Source organism: Carassius gibelio, chromosome B10, assembly GCF_023724105.1.
Source record: "Carassius gibelio isolate Cgi1373 ecotype wild population from Czech Republic chromosome B10, carGib1.2-hapl.c, whole genome shotgun sequence".
Lineage (NCBI taxonomy): Eukaryota > Metazoa > Chordata > Actinopteri > Cypriniformes > Cyprinidae > Carassius > Carassius gibelio.
In genome coordinates, this window is record NC_068405.1 from 25,577,165 (window position 1) to 25,598,280 (window position 21,116).

The following is a 21,116-nucleotide window of genomic DNA, read 5'->3' on the forward strand; positions in this document are numbered from 1 at the left end:
AGGCTGCTCTCTGCGGATACATGAGGACTGAGCTCCCGCTGATCGAGTGGAGCTCTCCGTCTACGAGATCGGCGAAATACATTTTTAAATAGGCGCTGTCTTTATAAATAAACTATAGATTTGAGTTTTAAACAACTACATTCTCGCCTGAAATACTTTTAAAATTACATTTCATGACACAATAACAGTAATATTAAAAAATTATCCGAATAAATGGTGGTTGAACTCAACCAATGCTGCGTGAACTCAGATCGCTTTGGCTACTGTTATTTTCCCCTCAGTATATTTACAATAAAACGAAATAGGATATCAAATACCACTGCCTCCTTTCATTTTCATTTAAACATAATAACTGCTGCAGAAATGTAGTTCAGGGATATGTGTAATGTTATATACAGCCATTGCAATGAAACGAAATATCATATAGACTTGCCTTTTTCATTTTCATTTTAACATATAGATAAATTGAATAAAGACCAAAGAAAACCTGTTAGATTTACCCCGCAGCTGAATTATATGTTATGTTTAACCACTAAAGAGACATCAGAGCCAGCGGCACATATCAGAAGGTCTATCCCAGGTGAGGCTGCTCCTCGGCGGATAGATGATCACTGAGCTCCCGCTGATTGCGTGGAGCTCACCGTCGCAGAAATCGGCGAAACACATTTTTAAATAGGCGCTGTCTTTATAAATAAACCACAGATTTGAGTTTTAAACAACTACATTCTTGCCTGAAATACTTTTAAAATTACATTTCATGACACAATAACAGTAATATTTTGAAAATGTTGATCCGAATAAATGGTGGTGAACACAACCAATGCTGCGTGAACTCGACCAATCAGAATGTTTAGCACCAGAGTCCCGCCCCCGAAAGTTTCGGAACTTTGAAAAAGTACCACCTCACCAGCAGGGACTTTCTGAGGGGCATTTTTTTACCCGGAACTTTATTTAGTTCCTGGTTCCTGCGGTGGAAACACACCAAGTACCAGGCCAAAGTCCCTAGTTCCTGGGTAAAGTTCCTGCGGTGGAAACGCGGCTAATCTGAAAAATCACTAGACCGTTTTCCTCCTACCTTTAGTCAATTTGTGTTCATCCTCAAAAGGTTTTTATTTAAAAGCTTCAGTGCCTCATTTTGTCATCCGAACGCTGTACAGTTGGGCTCTCTTTTAATGTTGCATGCTTTCAAGACTAAAAATGTCATCCTCCGCCACTGATTTCCCACTAAGTGCCCTTTCTTCTCTCAGCTCCCGACACCAAAGGCAGTATTCGCAGGCACTTCTTTGAGTCGGGCTTTTGAAGTGGAAGCGGCAGCCTGCTAGGTGTGCATTAAGAAACTGGATGTGACCTGGCAGTCTCGGGAGGGAAGACAGAAAAGGGTTTTTGAAAGAACTCAAGGCCCAAAATGAACATGCTGAGACATTAGAAGTTGGCTAATGTGCAAGTTTTAGAGCGAGACTGTCAGCACGGATTGCCTGCCCGATTTCAAGACGAGGTTCAAACGAGTTCAGGAGAAAGATATGTGGCGATATTTTGGGCTGAAACGGGTCGCTGTCACATCTCGTGCTGTTTAACACGTCTGAACGTCTCTTGAAGGGAATTTATGTCGCTCTGAAGATGTGAGATTGGTGTTGCTGAGCAGGAATCTTTGAAGCGGAAGATGATTTTCTCTCCATGTGCTCATACATGGTGAAGCCCTTAAGGGAGAAGAGAGGCTTTTTTTGGTTGGTTCAGTGAATATGATGGCGAGGAAAGGATGTAAGTGTTTATTTTAACCGTGAACAGATCAGAGATGGTTTTTGATGTTTAATAGCAACTAGGTTGCTGTATGCTTTACTGAACGGTTCTCAGTCAACGTTTTACTTTCTTAATGTGCAATAAACTATCTACAGGGAAGTGATTGGTTCACGAACATGCTTCTGTTTCAGATAAATAGTCATAAATATTTTCCATAACTAAGGCTAATTATTGTATTAACTGGCTGCTGTAGTAACAATAGCCTTAAAGCGAACGTCCACCCCAAAATTGAAGAATGTTTGTAACCAAAAAGTTGAATATCCTCATTGACTTCCATATTATTTTTACCCCATACTATTGGAAATCAATGGCTACCAGCAACTGTTTGGTTACCAACATTCTTCAAATTATTTCTTTTGTATTCAAAAGTTGATAGAAACTCATTCAGGTTTGGAAGAACTTACAATAATGCACAATAATGGAACATGCTGTTTTCATTTATTTGAGCAGAATACCTCAGTAAAGATTGCTAAGCAGTGTTTTCAGTGTTTTACTTAATGTAGAGAAAGCGTGCATTGTTGCCAGATTGGGAAGATTAAGTAAACCTCTGGACGGAAAATGTATAATTTTATGGTGGATTTAAACTCTGGACATCTGGCAGCCACAACTATGAAAGCTTTTGGAGGCTTGTTAATAGTGGTCGTCCGATATTGTTTTGTTGACAGCCGATTCTGATATCTTGGAAAGCGGGTGCCGATATAATTTTTTACAAAATGTTCATACATTTTTATGACATTTGAAATCATTTGACAATGAATTAAAAATATATTTGTGAAATAAACATACTTGTGCTTTGGATGACAAAGTATTTTTCACAAATAAATATTTAATAAAAATATCATTAAAAAGGAAGTAAACTTTATTCTGTATTCTGCACTGGGAATTATATTTCCAAATAAAGGTAGGGTAACACTCATTTTACATACAGCACACATGAATATGTAATACTTTCTTTATACATTATTTTCTTTAAATGTTCTGTCTGATTATTAGACAGACTTCTATCTGTATTAAACAGAACTGTTAACTACGAGAGCGAACAAGGATAATTTGAAGGCTGTGTGCACTTAGATGCGCAGTCAAAATAAAAGTCCCGCCTTGAACACATCAGCCAAAGCAGAAAAACTTATTGGCCGATGCTGATATTTGAAAAATGCCAAATATCGGCCGATATATCGGCCTTGGCAATATATCGGTCAAGCACTACTTGTTAATGCAAGGTAACAAAAATGCCATTTAAAAATGAAATGTTTTCAGATAATTAACCAGCAGGCAAATATCGCAGATAATAATGCTTAATCAAGCGAAGCAGAAGTCATAAATAAAATTTATTGTGCAGCCCTAAACTTGTTCACAATTGAAATATTACAAAAAAGTGCACTCGTTTTTCAGAATAATGTACACTCATGAGTTAAGAGAGACCAGGAATGTCAGCTTAGTAAATATGATCCCTTTTGATTTCATGTTGCCTTTAAATGTTGACTCCTCATGCATTAATTTAATGTCCAAGAAAGGATCCAGCACTCCAGATCCCAGATGTCTCATGCCAAAGCTGCTCTCTGAACTCTAAATGCTTCGTTTCTAAAAGTAGGCATCCGTTTGCTTCTTGAATAGAGTGAAATCTTATTTGCCTGCGTCGGGTCTCAGGAAGTGATATCGCTGTTTCTGTTTGTCTTATGTAAGAGCTTTTGGATGTAGCCCTTTTTCATCAGGATGATCTGATATTGGGCACATCCAGAACGCCCTGATGCCAGCGGTTATGCCATCCCTAGACGTAATCATAGTGTTTAAAGCGCTTAATGAGTAGCTGGATTTGTCTGGTGTGTTTTTATCTGTGGCATGCTGCGGAGGCTTGAGCTCACATGCTGTCTTCCAGTTATTAGATGCTGCGATTTCTAGGAATGCAACAACTAATCGATAAAACACTAATGATTATCAACAGCCTGTTAGGCTCTTGTGCTGTGCATGGAGAGCCTAAATGCCTAAAAAGAGTGATGCTACTTTAAAAAAAAAATTGGTTATTTATAATAAACACAATATAGCTAGATCTAAATTCGGAGGATCATTTAAAGCCTCGTATACATATAGCGCCATATCACCTTTCCTGTAAAACCACTGTTTAATATAAATGTTATAATGCTTATAATACGTGTATATACAAAATAAAACACTTATTTTAAAAATAATGCACGTATATATGCACTAGGGATGCTCCAGTCGATCGGCTGGAGATCGGTATCGGCCGATAATCGGTATTCACTACACTACATGAACCAATCGCAATTTGATGATGTCATCGCGTGACTTCATGATTTGCGGTAAAAATCTTCCACTGGCTTTTATTTGGCATTTCCAGGATAACATGTGCTGCCCTCTATTGATGAAACATCATGGCGGATGAAATTTTTGACTAAGGTTGTCCTTTAAGCGTCTTCTCTTGCTGTTTAAACCTACAGCACTAAACCACTGCGTCTCTGTCCGAGGTATCGCTGCTTCAGTGTTGCAGTGGCACAGAAAAGAGCATCAGAAATGCCCTAAAACACTTACATTAGTATTCACATGATCTACTCGCTCAAGGTTTTCCAGCATCATAGCCATTTTCCTGTTTCTCATGGAAGTGTTCGAGGCCCCCTCCGTTTCCCAGCCTGCGAGATACTTGCGGTTTAATTTAGAGAAGCTCCCTTCCTGTCTTTGTTCGTTGGATGAATGCAGTCGCTTCCCTTCCCCTCCGGCCGGCTGAAACAAACATCTGCAGGCAGAAAACAAACGCCAAGCATACAACAAACCACTTTAGCTGAGTTTAGCTGTTTTGGTTAATTAACACACGAGCAATGCAAGATTTAGCAGCATGAACAGTCGTTAGGGTTTTCAGAGATGGAAAAACATGTTTCTGAATTCCAGGTTGCTTAAATTGTCATGCTTGGTTAGCAGACGTGAAAATGATGTCTAGTAAAGTGCAAAGCGACTGTCACAATTAGTTTATTTTTATTTTTATTTATTTTTTTGCTGTCTAATCAAATTATGATCAAGGTTGAGTGTAATTATGGCTGATTTATCATGCAGTAATTAGCCGGTCAAGTGTAACGCATTGTATTTTTCATTTTTTTAAGTTTAATATTGTAATATAAAATACAATTATTGTATTTTTTTTATACTTTTATTATATAAATAAATGTATTTTATTTAAAAAAATTTTTTTTAAATTTAGTACTAATAATTATTTCATTTTATTTAGGACTAATGAATACCAATAGAACTCAATTTGTTCTAAGTACTAATAAATATTATTTTGCATTCCTACAAATAAGCACAACAAACCTGAAATGTGTTGTTTAATATTTAAATTTTGTAATATAAAAATATTTATATTGTAATTTCTGAGATGTAATGTAAAAATACATTTTATATTTTTAAAATACATTTTACAGGGAAATATTTGTTTAGTATTTTTTTGTATTATTAGCAATATTTATATTGTGTAATTTTATATTTGGATTTAGTGTTAATAAAGTAATATTATAAATAATAATAATATCTTGGTCAAATTGTGCAGTACTATAGTAAGTTTAGTATTGTACTTTCATAATATAAAAGTTGTATATAGTAATTTATGAGTTGCTATGTAAAAAATAATATATATATTTTATAATACTATTATTTAACTGTTTTATATTGCATGATATTTATATAATATTTTAGTATTTATTCAGTACTGGTAAAGTCATATTATTATATTACTATTATTTGTTGTTGTTATTATTTTGGCCAAATTATTATTAAATGTATTTTGTGCAGCACTACAAATAAACACAGCAAACCTTGAATGTTTTTTAATCCAATTTTAAATTGCAGTCAGTTTTAATATTATAAGTCCCAGCTTTTTAACCCCTAATTTTTCAGATACGTTTTTAATTTTGGAAAATTTGTGTGGTCAAGCCCTTTCTATGCGTGCAGACAATTGCATCCTGTGCAAAGTACACATACTATATACTGCAGAAAGTAGTTTCACATGGACTTCAAAGAAAGGAAAGCATTCATGGCTTGTTTCTTTATCCCATTGCACCTGCTTCTAGTCATTTCCAATTGGAGCTGATGTCACTGTGCTGTCGGTTCAGTGAGTCACTGAAGGTGTGTCGCTCTGTTTCACGTTCATTTCTCTTCATGCTCCTGAATTATGACACAAATCCTCCATCATCTGGTCACGTTGGTGTGTGCTGTGTGGTTCACGTTCTCTAAGGATGAGCTCAGTAACTTCTAATAATGATGTACACATCATATAGATGTCAGAATGACTCATGACTGGTGTAATCCTCTCTTAAAACATCTCTGCTGGATTTACACCTTGCCCAGACAAGTGCAGCGTAGATCTGCGTAGACCTGGCCTCTTCTGTCCAGAACTTGTTTTCTTCTTGATCTCTAAAGTATTTTGTAGGTTTAGGTGTATAATGTTCTTCTTCAACATCATTGTTAGGTCAGTTCTTCGTAGTGATGCTCCCAGTTGTCAGCCAGGGATTATTATAGTTCACTAAATCTAAAAGTGTATATATATAAGTTTGTTGCATGAAAAAAATTTATATATAAACTATGCTATTTGACAAGGCTTTTATAATTTTCTTAAAAGTGAAGTAAAAATGTATAACAAAAAACTATATGGACATTATAATAAAATAAACTAAATAGCTTCAACTAAAATTAAAAAGAAACCATAAAATATAAAAATATATCAACTATATAAATCTAAAAATCTAATGAAAAATATTAATAAAAACTATTGATATTGGCAACCAAAAAATTTGATAAAAAAAATTTTTTCAACGAAAATTACATTTTTTATATTTTTACTGAACCATTTCTTCATATTCAATAATTTTATAATGTATATTTGAATAAATGTGCCACGAAAACAAGTTTAAATTACAGCTACTTTTAACGTTTAATGTAAAAAAAAATGCTTTTATTGTTTTATTAAATACATTTGACTATTTATTTAGTTGATTATTAAACTTTAGGTTAATTTTCATTTTAGATTGAATAAAAATGATTCAGTGCATCACATAGTCTTGTTTTTTTTCTCTCAAAGTCGATGGAGAACCTCATAATAATTAGATTTCTTCACATAACCCACGGGTCTCGTCTGACTCCAGGTCAGATAAACGCACACTAGATGGGAATCAGAGATGCTGCATAGGAGCATTGATTTCCATTACTGGGAGGATAGGATGACATTTTGAAGTGTCCACACATGAGGGGGTGGATGACTCTAATATTGTACCAAGGGCATCTGCATCACAGTAACCCGATTCCTTCGGACATTGACTCTAAGAGCGAAACTAGGACTAACACTATAGCCTCAGCAGCGCATTAGGAGATTGAATGTGGTTTTGCCTGTTGAAAATGTTATTATAGCTGTAATCTACTCTCATAAAGGTTATTTGGGGATCTCCGTTAATCTCTTTTGTTATATTAGAAGACTAGACCTTTTAAAACATGGATCAGAAATCCCAATGCTGTTAACTTACATAATATATTTTATAATATTGATTGGTGGTGTTTGGGAAGTCACAAAGGTCTAGTGAAAATTTTATTCGTTTTTTTTTATTGTTAAATGTATAATTTTATTATTATATTGTTTATATTGTCTATTTTGTATTTTTGTTTTATATTTAATTTTGTGTAATAATATTTTATAATTATTATTTTTGTTTTTTTTTATATACAATTTTTATTCTAATATTTTTATTTTAAATGTAGCATAGTTGTATTATATTATTTTATTTATTATATAATTTTATAATATTAAATCTGTTTTATTTCTAATTTTGTATACTAAAAAGATTTCAGTTTAGAATTGTTTATTTTAGTTTAATTTATATAATTATATTATACTATTTAAGATTATATTATTGTTTATTTTTTATTATAATTTATAACATTTATTAATTTTATTTAATGTATATTATACATTTTCCTTCAATTTATTTAATTTTTTATTTTAATTGTAAACCTTATTTTTAACACTTAAAAAGAATTGCACATAATTCCACATTTTTTTTGTATAATGACTATTTTTATTTATTAATATATTATACATTTTTATCTTTTTAATTCATAATAAAATTTTATTTCATTTAATATTGTCTTTTATTTTACATAATGTATTATGTTATATATAATTTTTTATACATTTGATTTTCTTTTAATTTTGTATTTATTTATTTTCTAATGTTTATAATTATATTTTGCTTTAATATTATATTATGCTTTTTTATTTATTCTTCCATTAATATTAATATTTTTTTATTCATATAATTATATTTTATTTCGTTATCTTGTATTTTAATTTTTTTATTGTATTTACAGTTTTAAATGGGAAAAGAATCTAGCCCAATAAGACCAGACACACAAGAACATAAACCGAGGTCGTTCAGTTTCACGTTGTTTTAAACGAGCAGAGAGAGTCATGTAATCATATGACCCTCAGTTATAATGAAGCTGTTGTTTCCTGAGATGTGTGACGTCACGCTCCCTCGGGAGAAAACATGACGACTCTTTACAGACAGAATAAGGGAAGCTAAATGGCGAGCTCATGCCTGACTTTCTCTTCTGGACACCTCCAGTGTGTCCAGTGGGCTGTGGATTCGGTGACCCCAGGCCGTTTGGGAAGGGTGGTCCTGTGAGATGAATGGGGAAGCATCTGTGTTCTCCATGAGGCTTTGGGTCTCCGGGATGGGATGAGGGGGGAGGTAGCCGCTTCCTGAAAGGCAGTCACATTGTTTGGGATTTTTTGGCTTCCAAACACACTGGAGAACTCCCAGTGATGAAATGAGCGCGGTGAATGTCTGGTATTTGGTATGGTTTTGGGACCATTCTGGCTTCATCAAGGGTTTGTGTTATGAAACCTTAAAAGGACTCTCAACAAATCTCAACGGTGAGTTCTTTGGTGTTAATATGCTGGTATATATGCTTGAAGATGACTTAAACTACTGTTAATCAAACATCATCTGTGCAATTTGATTAAACCTTTAACATTAAAGGGAAAGTTCACCCCAAAAACAAGACTTTGCTGTTTACTCACCCTTCAAGACATCCAAGATGTAAGTGACTTTTGTCTTCAGTAGAACTAAAAGACATTTTTGCGTTCATAAAATGAAAGTTAATGGCTACCGACGCTTTAAGAGTCAAAAAAGCTTCTAGAGACAACACAAAATTAATCCCAGTGGCTCCTGAAAATATATTATGAAGTCTTATGAAGCGAAACGATCAGTCTGTGCAAGAAACTGATCATTATTTGCAGAATTATTAGCTTTGATCCAGAGCCTTTGTGTAAATTGAGTTACGTCCCGTTTACAAATGAATCTTACTTTTGAACTGATTCTTTTTAGTGAACTAGACGAACCAGTCTGACACAGACCGAAGACCGATGAGTCGTTTTATGATTTGCCGTGGTTTATGTAAAAGATGAGTAGATAAAGACGCGTTTATGCTTTAGAGATGTTAAACATCCATGTTTGACACCATTATTGGATACTGTGATAATATAATTGCATATACATCATCGAGTGATTGTAAACGAACTTGTGAATTGTGATTTGAACCAGTTCATTAAAATGAACTTTCCGAAAGAATCAGTTCACGGAAAAAGAATCGTATTTGAGAGTTTTCCTAAGGCTCTTGATTACAGGTAATAATGTTGTAAATAACGTTCAGTTTCTTGGACATGTGATAATTTCACTTCATAAAACCTCAAATTTAGCATCAGGAGCCATGGGTATTATTAATTTTGCGATGCTTGACTCTCAAAGATCTGGTAGCCATTGACTTATAGTCTACGAATCACCAAGAACCACGATTTCAACTAAAAAATCTTCTTTACTGTTCCACTAAAGAAAACAAAAATCAATGACCCAAGAGCGAGTAAATTTAAAGCAAATTATTGGGTGAACTATACCTTGAAGTGTTAAAGTCAGTGTGAAGTCAATTGCTTCATTCATTCATGCATCTTATTCTTAAAAAGCAAAAATCTAGTTATGTAAGAGTCTGGAAATCATTTAATCTCCAAATGTGTCTCCAGATTTGCTCTGTAGTGCGGCGTAATACTGTGTTTTACGATGCGAGCCGCTGAAATTCGGTTGAGCAGCAAATACTGATTTTCTTGCCTACATCAAAAAAAAAAAAAAAAAAAAACTTTAGTTGAAATCGGAGAGAAATCAAGGTGTTATCACGGCCGGATCATGCACAAACATGGCCATAAAGAGGCAGCAGGTGCATCTTTACAGCTTCAAAGCTGTTTATGTCTCTGAAACACGTCTTCAAAGCACCTCGAAGCTCTTTGATGCAAGTTTTCTTCTCTTTATCAGCTCTGTTTTACCCAGAGGCTGAAGAAGTCTTCTTACATGTGGTGGGAGCTGGAAATCTATCATGCTTTTTTTCCGGTTCCTTCCGTGCATCATGTTATATTATCTAACGATGGCTTCTGAAGCCGCCACACACACAGATAGTGTGTTTTCAGTGTTTGAGCGAGGAAAGAACAATGTCTGTTTCTCTTTCAGGAGGTTTTGAAGCAGCTACAAGGAAGTATTGAAGAGGACTCCGTAGATTCACAAGGACAGATTGATTTTTTGGAAAGAATTAAAGGTGAGGACCGATGACTTGTTCAGTATTCATGTGAGCAATGCATATTTTCATTTTAATCTCGATCTATTATAAAGCTTAGTAAGAAGCCTACCAAGATTTTTTAGTCAATAGGGGGAAACATTTCAACTAATCGCTGTATTCTTCCAAGTTGATTATAACTACATTAAGGGGGGTGAAATGCTCGTTTTCACTCAATATCCTGTTAATCTTGAGTACCTATAGAGTAGTACTGCATCCTTCATAAATCCAAAAAGTCTTTAGTTTTATTATATTCATAAGAGAAAGATAGTCTGTACCGATTTTTCCCGGAAAAACACGAGCGGCTGGAGGCGTGACGTGTGGGCGGAGCTAAAGAATCACGAGCGCCAGTAGGCTTTTGCGTTGAGAGCATGTGGAAGCTGTGACATTATCGGGAGGGAAAACCCATCATCCAAAACAAACCATGGCTTACAGTCAGATTCAGCGTATATTTATGATCCAGAATCAGATCCAGAGGCTGAAACTGAACGAAAGCAGCAGCAGCAACGACTCGCTCCGAGGGGGGCTCGAACCCGGGTCTCCGATGGGAGGGGACGCACTAACAAGGAGGCAGAGATATTTGAAGCAGTTTTACTCACCGCCTGCGGTTCCAACACACGATCGTGACCCTTTTTCCTTGGGATTGCATCATCATTAAGAAATAAACGATACGCAAATCCGTCGTCAAACTGGGCTTTGTTTGTAAAACAAGCATCTTCGAAATGCAGGGTGATATATTTTTATATTATATTTGTTTATTTGTACATATTGTATATATTTTAACATTTTCAATTTTTTTTCTGAAATGTAGAAATATCCAAATGATGTATTATGTTATTAAATATGCACTAATTTTTGTGCATTTCCAGATCAGGAATGTAAACATTGGATAAAGCCTGGTTAAAAATCTTGTATAATTTTGTTGACATATTTAAAGTTTTTTTTTTTTTTTTTTTACAAAGATAGACAGGATTTTGGAATATATATATATATATATATATATATATATATATATATATATATATATATATTTTTTTTTTTTTTTTTTTTCTTACTTTTTTTTTCACATGAATCAAGAAAATGCTTTCCACAGACAGAACAAAAATGCATGACCAGTGCATGTAAAAGACATCATAGGTGCGTTCCAAAAGCAAACGGTTTTAAATAATAACTTGCTTTGGTTCAGTTTTCACCCGGTGTTTGTGTGTGCTGTGTATTTTTATTCATGGCATATGCTTGTCATTAGCTTAGCAACAAGGTAATGTCAAACCCCATCAGAATCAAGTGCTATTTGTGTGGTTGCTGCCTACATAGGCGTTCCAGATCGGTCACTTGTGGCGTTTCATTTCGGATTCTGCCTCAGAAGCTCTATGTAGTCTGAAGACAGCAAGGCAGCTGAATATGATGTAAAAACTCCTAAATGTGCTGTATTTTTCAGAATATAAGAGAAGCAAAGTGGTCTTATGTAATGCAATTGATGTCAGGCATGCAAACCTGCAGATTTGTGTCAAATGAGAGAAAAACATGAGCCCAAGTCTATTTGTATAGTGTATTTCACACATTTTTCGCTTGAAATACACAAGCCTAGAGTTAGCATTTATAATAAACTTTATAATCAATGTCACTATGATTTGTTTGTTTCTTACTTATTTTGCATTCCTGTTCTGAATACCATTCATTTTCAATATTTTATTTTATATTGTATAGTGTTTTTATTATATATATATATATATATATAATTTTTTTCACTTACTATTGTTGTATTTTTTTTTTTTCAAACAATTAATCACGATAAATCACATCCAAAATAAAAATTTTTGTTTATATTTATATATATATATATATATATATATATATATATATATATATATATATATATATATAGTACTGTTTATTTATTAAGAATAAATAAATACACACACATACAGTATATATTAAAAAAAAATGACATGTATAAACATTTAAATTATTATATTACATATATAAATATATCAAAATATATTTATTTTTAGTGTTGTCGAACAATTAATGGCAATAAATCACATCCAGAAGTTTTTTTTACATTATATATAGATATATGGATAAAATACATATACATACACACACACACACACATACAGTGTATATTTACATGTAAAAGCATTTAAATGTATAAAAAAATTACGTGTATACATTTATATTATTATATTACATATATTTAATATATCTAAATATATGTTTTTCAAATATATACAAGCATGTTTTGTATTTATATATACGAATAAATATACTCCGTACACGCTCAAATATTAATGTGAACAATTTTATTTTTTTTGGATACAATTAATCGTGAATAAACATTTGACAGCACTAATATTTTTTTTATATAATTTTACTCTCTATTATGTTGTGTTTTTTATTGTATCTTTTTAAATTTTATGACATTATAGTCATGATTTCAAAAATATTTAGTCATGGTTTAAAAAAATATATGTCGTAATGTAAGAGTAACTGAAATGCATGTTTATAATGTATTATTTACATGTAGATGTAATTATAAAATGTGTGTTACACACCAATGCAACACAACTTATGTTACATATGGCCGTTCTGTGATCCCCGTCATCTTCCGTTCTGTCCTGCAGAAATGAGTCTTGACCCCAGCAGTTTCTCTGGCGTGAAGTTGAGGTCCAAGACGTCTCTGCAGGGGTCCGGTTCGACCCACTCGGCCGACAGCAGCCCCAGCCCGAGCCCCATGAGCTCCTTCCCCAGGAGAGGAGCGACCGGCGGGGGTCGAGACAGCGCTGGGTACCTGGAGGAGCTGGAGAAGGAACGGTGAGCGACAAGGGATCATTCGGAGCATCACATGACTGATTAGATCTCTTTAAGCAGGTCAACTAAAGGGTTCTTCTAAAGCTCCTACAGGGGTTAGCTACTATGGTCAAATGTGGAAGTTCAGTGCAAAATATATTCTGAGATATACACTATACAATTCGGGTTTTTATTGAGCAAGAATGCATTAAAATGATCAAAAGTCAAAATGCTCACTTTTCAAAAAAGCAGCATTAATTTGAAATAGAATTACAGTCTATTTCAATTTTACGCTGCTCTTTTGTACTTTCTATTCATTAAATAATCCTGAAAAGTAAAATGCATCACAGTTTCCCACAAAAATATTGTGCAGCACAACTGTTTTCAACATTGATTAATAATCAGAAATGTTTCTTGAGCAGTAAATCATCTTTAATTATTATGATTTCTGAAGATCATGTGACACTGAAGACTGGAGGAATGATGCTGAAAATACAGCGGAGCATCACAGAAATAAATTACACGTTATTAGATATCCACATAGAAAACAGTTATTCTAAATGGTAATAATATTTCACAATTATACAGTTTTATACCATATTTTTAATCAAATTAAATAAATACACCTGATGAAAATAAAAATAAAAAGTCTACATTTATCAGTTATAAATAACTTTTTCTATTGACAAAATGTTTTTTGAATCTATACTGCTGTACAAATTTAGAGATTCTAAAAATTCAAATCTAACATAATGATTTGTGCTTTTATTAGGTCTCTGTTGATGGCAGAACTTGAGAAGGAGGAGAAGGAGAAAGACTGGTATTATGCTCAGTTACAAAACCTCACCAAAAGGATCGACAGTCTCCCGCTGACTGAGAATGTAAGGATGTACGGTATGCATGCGGCGTTCACTGCATCAGATTCACTGCTTGATCTCTGTATCTTCACACTTCTTCTTCTGCTGCTGTAGTTTTCTCTTCAGACCGATATGACGCGCAGGCAGCTGGAGTACGAAGCCCGACAGATCAGAGCCGCGATGGAGGAGCAGCTGGGCTCGTGTCAGGACATGGAGAAGCGAGCGCAGGTGAGCTGAGATGCTGAAACTGAGAGACTTGACTGAAACTGGAACTTCAGTGATGAGGTTTGCATCATGTGTCCTCAGGGCCGCGTCGCTCGGATACAGCAGATAGAAAAAGACATGCTGAGGATTCGGACACGTTTACAGGCCCAGCCAGCCGACGCAGAGGTACTGGACTATTCTGCGGTCTGTTATAAAGTCGTGATTGAATTTCAGACTCAAGATTAGAAGCAGTTAGTACAATTTCTTATGAATTGAAGGAGTTGTTCACCCAAAAATGAGAGTTTGCTGAAAATGTGTTCACCCACAGGCAATCAGAGATGTAGATGAGTTTGTTTCTTCATCAGATTTGGAGAAATGTAGCATTGCATCACTTGCTCTGCAGTGAATGGGTGCCGTCAGAATGAGAGTCCATCAGTGAACATCTGGAGAAGACAAAAGCTGAAACACATCCAGCATTAAGACGTTTTTAACTTCAAACCATTACTTCCTGCTAAAATACAACTTCATAATCCATAATAAGGCTTTGTCCAGTGAAAAAGTCCTTCTCCTGTGATCTGTCATATCAAAATCCAGCCACAGATTTGTTTTCGAGCCGTTTTGGCTTGTAGACGGTGCTTGATCTGTGCATATATGTCTTCTGATTCACACCAGAATGCTTTATGGAGGAAACGTTATTATGGATTATGAATTAGCATTTTGGCTAGAAGTGATGGTTTGATTTAAAACGTCTTGATGGATGTGTTTCAGCTTTTGTCTTCTCCAGATGTTCACTGATGGACTGGAGTGCTGTGGATTATTGTGATGTTTTTATCAGACTCTCATTCTGACGGCACCCATTCACTGTAGAGACACTGATGCAATGCTACATTTCTCCAAATCTGATGAAGACACAAACTCATCCACATCATGTGTGACCTGAAAATGAGCACATTTCTAGCAAATATTTATTTTTGGACTAAGCTAATCCTTTGATCTATTTGTGTCCACATGAACAACGGAAAGTCCTTTTGTGAAATCTAGTTTAATCATTTCTTGTCACTAAGGAAATTTGTGGTCAGATAATGCAAGTGTTTGTTCCTTTTTGGTGCATTTAATTCCTTGACTTTAGAAAGGCTGTAATTTGGATCTCCGCATCAGTGTTTGTTGTGTTTCTCCCAGTCTGTAATGTTCCACTTTTAGAGCTTCGAAAGAAGCGAACGGAAATGGTGCATAGCAAATGCATCTGTGCATAAACATTGAAGCCATGAAAGTTTAATTGAATGAGCAGCATGCTGTACTAATGGATCATGTTCTGTGTGGCTGAGCATAAAAAACATTAGTGTGACCTAGCTTGAGGATGCACAGAGCATTACATTTACATGGAAAAAAATTCCAAAGCGTTATGCACATTTTATATATATATATATATATAAACAAATCAAAAAAGTTACATTCAAAATGTAAAAATTATAAATTCGTTCCTATAAGCACAAAAATTTTGATGTTAACTAGGGCCGGGACTCGATTAAAAAAATTAATCTAATTAATTAGAGGCTTTGTAATTAATTAATCGAAATTAATCGCATTTTAATCGCATATAAATATTTGACCTGAGAACAGTGAGAAGTAATTTTTTTTCACATGGATTTATAGTATACCATTGAATAATGACTGAATACATAAGCTTAAGCAACAAAATATTGTTTATTTTTGTTCAACCAAGTCTAGCAGACCAGTGCAATTTTTGCCATGAAGTGTAGCAATAGCATATTTAGAAACAATTTAGAAATAGTACATTTCAGAAATTCAGGAAGCTTATAGGTGCTGGAACCTTCTGTAAAGTGTTTTTTTTAAGTAAAACACAATACTGTCAATTACATTCAGAACATTGGAAACACTGACTATTAGAAAACATCTCTCTGTTGCTTCAGAGGCCATAGTGTAAAGTCCACGCTAGCTGCTATATGTTTTGCGTTTAGGTGATACTTGAGGCTCGATGTGCTGCTGCAGTGATATGCGAATGCTAGTTGGTGCTTCAGTATAATCGGTCCCGCCGAAACCCATCCAGTGAGAAACGTTCCACGGTGCAAAAATAAGTTATTAAAAACGCGGGAATTTTTTTTCTGTAATTAATTAATCTTAGTTAACGCGTTATTTTTTGTGTAATTAATTAATCTCAATTAACGCGTTAAAGTCCCGGCCCTAATATTAACAGTAAGAAAGCACAATTTACTTGTAACCACATAAATAAACCAAATAATAAGAAACAGATATTTTATCTGTAATTATTTAAAGATTACAAGATGTTTCATTATAATACATATTCATTGATACAATTAAACAGAGTTTTCCCTTACCTTAACATACAATATTCTGAGCAAAAGAAGATAAATATTTTATGCGGCATTAAAATTATACGTTTATAACTATAAAAAACTAAATAAAAAAGGCCATTGCTAGTGCAATATTCTGCTGTGCTACAGCAAGTCTAGGTATTTTATTTAGTAAAACAGTTTTTCAGTATGCATGTTCTGTGACATGCTCAGAGTTGATAAATCCCATCGGACACTTTTGCATTTCCTCCCCTTCTGTTGCCATAATCCCGCCGGCTGAAAGAGAAACCAATGTAGGTCAGGAAGAGCCTGATGCGGTTGCAGCTGCTGTCCTGTATCTGAAGACTTAGCCTCGCTCTGTATCTCTATCCACACTTCACTGAGCTGATTACACAGGATATCCGTCCCCTATAGCCAGAGAGGCTCTGTGTCCACCTGTGACTTCCAGAGCATTGCAGGTGTGATTTGCTCAGTTTAACCTGCTGTGTCTCATATTCCTCTTCTCTTGGATCTTCAGGTGAAGCATGATCCTGTGACACAGACTGAAGGAGCTCACGCTGCAGGAGATGCTGGCGCTGGAAATGCGGCCTGCTCACAGGTGAGCACCGGATCTATTTGCAATCATCTTTTACTAAATTAGACTCATTTTGTTGATGGTCTCATGAACAGAAGTGTCCTCCGGTGGCCCTTTTTTTTCTGCCAGTGGGTGCCAAGGATTCAGGCCCTTTTTTAAAAGCTCTTTCAGTCCGTGCCAAGAGCTTTGGTGTGCTCTGAATAATAATGATTTGAATGCAGATGCTAATGGTTTTATTGTTCATCATAAAGCCCTAGTTAGACTTTGAAATTCTAAGCAGAAACAGCAGGGGTTTTGTGCTCCATACTGTTTCACTCGCATTAATGCCGCATGGTATTTTTCGGACAGATGGTGCGAGCGGTATGTCGCTGGATTAGGTGCAGGGATCGAGTCTGACACACGAGCCATACATTGTTCACTAAGCAAAGAGACTTGCCCCCATTTTTGTGTTTGCAAAGTGTATTTTATGCATTTTTTTTCGTAAGTAATTAAAATACAAAATCAGTAAAACACTGCTTAATATACAATATTTTAAGTTAAAAAAAAATTGCATTTCAGTATAAATGTATACATTTATAAATATAATTTAAACAGTTACATTTATAAATGTTATTTACCTTTAGAAATTTATTTTTACACTTTTAAATACATTTTTTAAATGTACATTTATTTATGTTGTATTTCTATTTAAATAACAATACGAATATTCACATATTTACCTATGCATGGTCCCTGCATTCAAAACATTGTATTGTGGACAAACGTACGGTGTAAAATATATATATAATGCTATTGATGATTAAAAGGTCTTTTTATTATAATACAAATTCAGTGATATTATAAAACACGATGCATTCACTTACCTTTATCATACAATTTTCAAAGAAAACAATAGTAATTATAAACAAAATAATATTTTTATAAATAAATACATAATATATAAATATATTTATTTAGTCATTTTTGCATATTTACCTATTGATTTTTTGTATGGTGTATAATTGAAAAGGCTTTTGATTAGGAGCCCTTCTTGTTTCTTGTTTATTAAGAACATTGTTGGAATCTGCCTTATATGTTTTCGTCTGCCAGGGCTCAAGTTCTCGCGTCGATCATGACGCCGCCAGTGAGATGAGCAGTGCAGGAAGTTACTCCGTTCCACGCCGACTGACCAGTCACTTGGGCACTAAGGTTAACTAATGCTAGATTCTCAATGCAAAAATGACTTGAAAGCATCATGCATCATGCATCACTTTAATCAAGTCTGCATATGCTCAGGTGGAAATGGTGTACTCGCTGCTGTCCATGCTGGGCACCCATGATAAAGACGACATGTCTCGCACGCTCCTGGCCATGTCCAGCTCTCAGGACAGCTGCATCGCCATGCGTCAATCCGGCTGTCTGCCGCTGCTCATCCAGCTCCTCCACGGCAATGACAAGGACTCGGTGTTGCTTGGAAATTCCCGCGGCAGTAAAGAGGCCCGGGCGAGGGCCAGCGCCGCCCTGCATAACATTATCCACTCGCAGCCCGATGACAAGCGCGGCCGGCGGGAGATCCGGGTGCTCCACCTGCTGGAGCAGATCAGGGCTTACTGCGAAACCTGCTGGGAGTGGCAGGAAAGCCATGAGCGCGGCGTGGACCAGGACAAGAACCCAAGTGAGACTCAATATATCTGGCAATGATGCATGTTTGGTGTCAGGAATAGCGCAGGGGGATGTGACATGGTATCCTTGCGTTATCATTATTTTTAGTTGTAGTTACTGTGTGGATTAATAGAAGTGTTTCTCATCCTTGTCTTGGTTTCAAAATTCACTGACAGTATTTTAAATGGAACATTTTTTGTATACATTTTTTAAAACTGAATTTAGTGTAAATGTATAGTCAAATATGTGTTCTTTTAATTTCAGCATTTATTGTGCACATTTAGCTGTCATTAAAATACATATAATATTATTAATATATTGAAATATCTTTTTATATTTTAAATATATACTTTATATAGTTTTTAGATTTTATGTTTGTTTTTATGTGCTTTTATCATGTAATATATCTTTTTAGCTTTCATTTATTTTTAATATAGTGAATTTTATGTTTTATATTTGCAGTTTTAGTTTTATGAATTTTATGTGCTTTTGTCACTTTATTACAGATTTTTTTACTAGTTAATATTTATTATTTATTTACATAGATATTTAAATAATATTTTGATTTGTTTTAGCATTTTTAGTACTTAAATGTATTTCAGTTAGTGGCATTTTTTTTGTTTAACATTTTTAAGCTATTGTTTTGCATGTAATATTTTGTTTTATTCTATTTCAGCATTATTTCAGATAACATGATATTTAAAAATGATATTTCAGTTTTAGTCTATGGTAATTTTTAGTACATAACAACTCTGTTATATATATATATATATATATATATATATATATATATATATATATATATATATATATATATATATATATATATATATATATATATATATATATATATTAACATAAATTAGGCAGTGAATCTGATGCATCTGCATTAGTCATTTAAAGGTCAACCACAGTAATATACTGGCCTGTATGTCTCTAATATACTACTGTAGTAAATGAAATGCTATGCTTTTTTATTCTATTTCATATACTACTAACATTTTTATTTATTTATAAATGTGATTCACACAAAATGCTCTAATGGGAAGGAGCTAAATGGATCAGTGGGTTGATGCATAATTAATGTATGTGGAGCTGTACAACCTCATTAACATACGTTTGCCTTCACTGCAGTGCCTTCACCAGTCGAGCATCAGATTTGCCCAGCGGTTTGTGTTCTCATGAAACTTTCCTTCGATGAAGAGCACAGGCATGCAATGAATGAGCTTGGTAGGTTTTCCAAAATTATAAATGAAACTTCTGTTTGTTCTTGTAAGACATTGAAAAACCTAAACTGTAAATCTCATTGGCTGAATATTTCAATGCTTTGTTTATGCAGGTGGTCTTCAGGCGATTGGGGAGCTGCTCCAGGTAGACTGTGAGATTTACGGTCTTACCAATGATCACTACAGTGTTACACTAAGACGATATGCTGGTATGGCTTTAACTAATCTAACCTTTGGAGATGTAGCCAACAAGGTTTGTTATTTCTCTTATCATTGTCTCTCATCATTGCCATGTAGTGTTTATTATTGCATTTAATTACTTTCTGGTTTTGCCCGCAGGCTACACTTTGCTCAATGAAAGGTTGCATGAGAGCCATGGTAGCTCAACTAAAGTCAGAGAGTGAGGACCTACAACAGGTATAATTGTTTGAAATTCATGTCATAATTTGAATATTTAAATAATTATTAAAAGCATACTATATGCATAGCCATGCATGCCACCAAAAGGAAACACATTCATCTTAAGTTATTGTACTAAGAATCTCTAAACTGCTTTAGGTTATTGCCAGTGTTCTGAGGAACCTCTCGTGGCGAGCTGATGTGAACAGTAAGAAGATCTTGCGAGAAGTTGGCAGTGTTAGAGCCCTGATGGAGTGTGCCTTAGAAGTTCAGAAGGTGAGGAGTCTCTGAAACTCTTGAATAATTTCTGCATGACTGCAAACAAACCGTTCAGTCACTAAGGAAATTGTCTTTTTATCTTACAGGAATCCACATTAAAGAGTGTCTTGAGCGCCCTTTGGAACTTATCAGCACATTGCACTGAAAACAAAGCTGATATCTGTACTGTTCCTGGAGCTTTGGCATTTTTAGTGAGCACTCTAACATACAGAAGCCAAACCAACACCCTTGCCATAATAGAAAGTGGTGGTGGCATCTTGAGAAACGTGTCAAGCCTAATTGCCACAAATGAAGAGCACAGGTAGAGTATGCTTTAATAAAGCTGCATACGCTCACAAATTTTGAATATGTCCACATAGCAGCA

General features: G+C 34.6%; 1 protein-coding gene across 3 annotated transcripts in view; it reads left to right on the forward strand.

Annotated features, from left to right (window-relative positions):
• Positions 1 to 21,116, forward strand: part of LOC127966239 (adenomatous polyposis coli protein) — a 37,348-nt gene that overhangs the window by 8,885 nt on the left and 7,347 nt on the right. For 2 of the 3 annotated variants that reach the window (XM_052567100.1, XM_052567101.1), the window contains exons 3-15: positions 10,347 to 10,431; positions 13,074 to 13,263; positions 14,012 to 14,120; positions 14,211 to 14,324; positions 14,403 to 14,486; positions 17,151 to 17,231; positions 18,297 to 18,395; positions 18,483 to 18,861; positions 19,983 to 20,078; positions 20,188 to 20,327; positions 20,414 to 20,491; positions 20,633 to 20,749; positions 20,839 to 21,053. In XM_052567100.1, the coding sequence (XP_052423060.1) occupies positions 10,347 to 10,431; positions 13,074 to 13,263; positions 14,012 to 14,120; positions 14,211 to 14,324; positions 14,403 to 14,486; positions 17,151 to 17,231; positions 18,297 to 18,395; positions 18,483 to 18,861; positions 19,983 to 20,078; positions 20,188 to 20,327; positions 20,414 to 20,491; positions 20,633 to 20,749; positions 20,839 to 21,053 (1,787 nt within the window). Of the gene's footprint in view, positions 1 to 8,494; positions 8,726 to 10,346; positions 10,432 to 13,073; positions 13,264 to 14,011; positions 14,121 to 14,210; positions 14,325 to 14,402; positions 14,487 to 17,150; positions 17,232 to 18,296; positions 18,396 to 18,482; positions 18,862 to 19,982; positions 20,079 to 20,187; positions 20,328 to 20,413; positions 20,492 to 20,632; positions 20,750 to 20,838; positions 21,054 to 21,116 lie in introns of those variants that run through there. The other variant, XM_052567102.1, reaches the window with a different exon arrangement.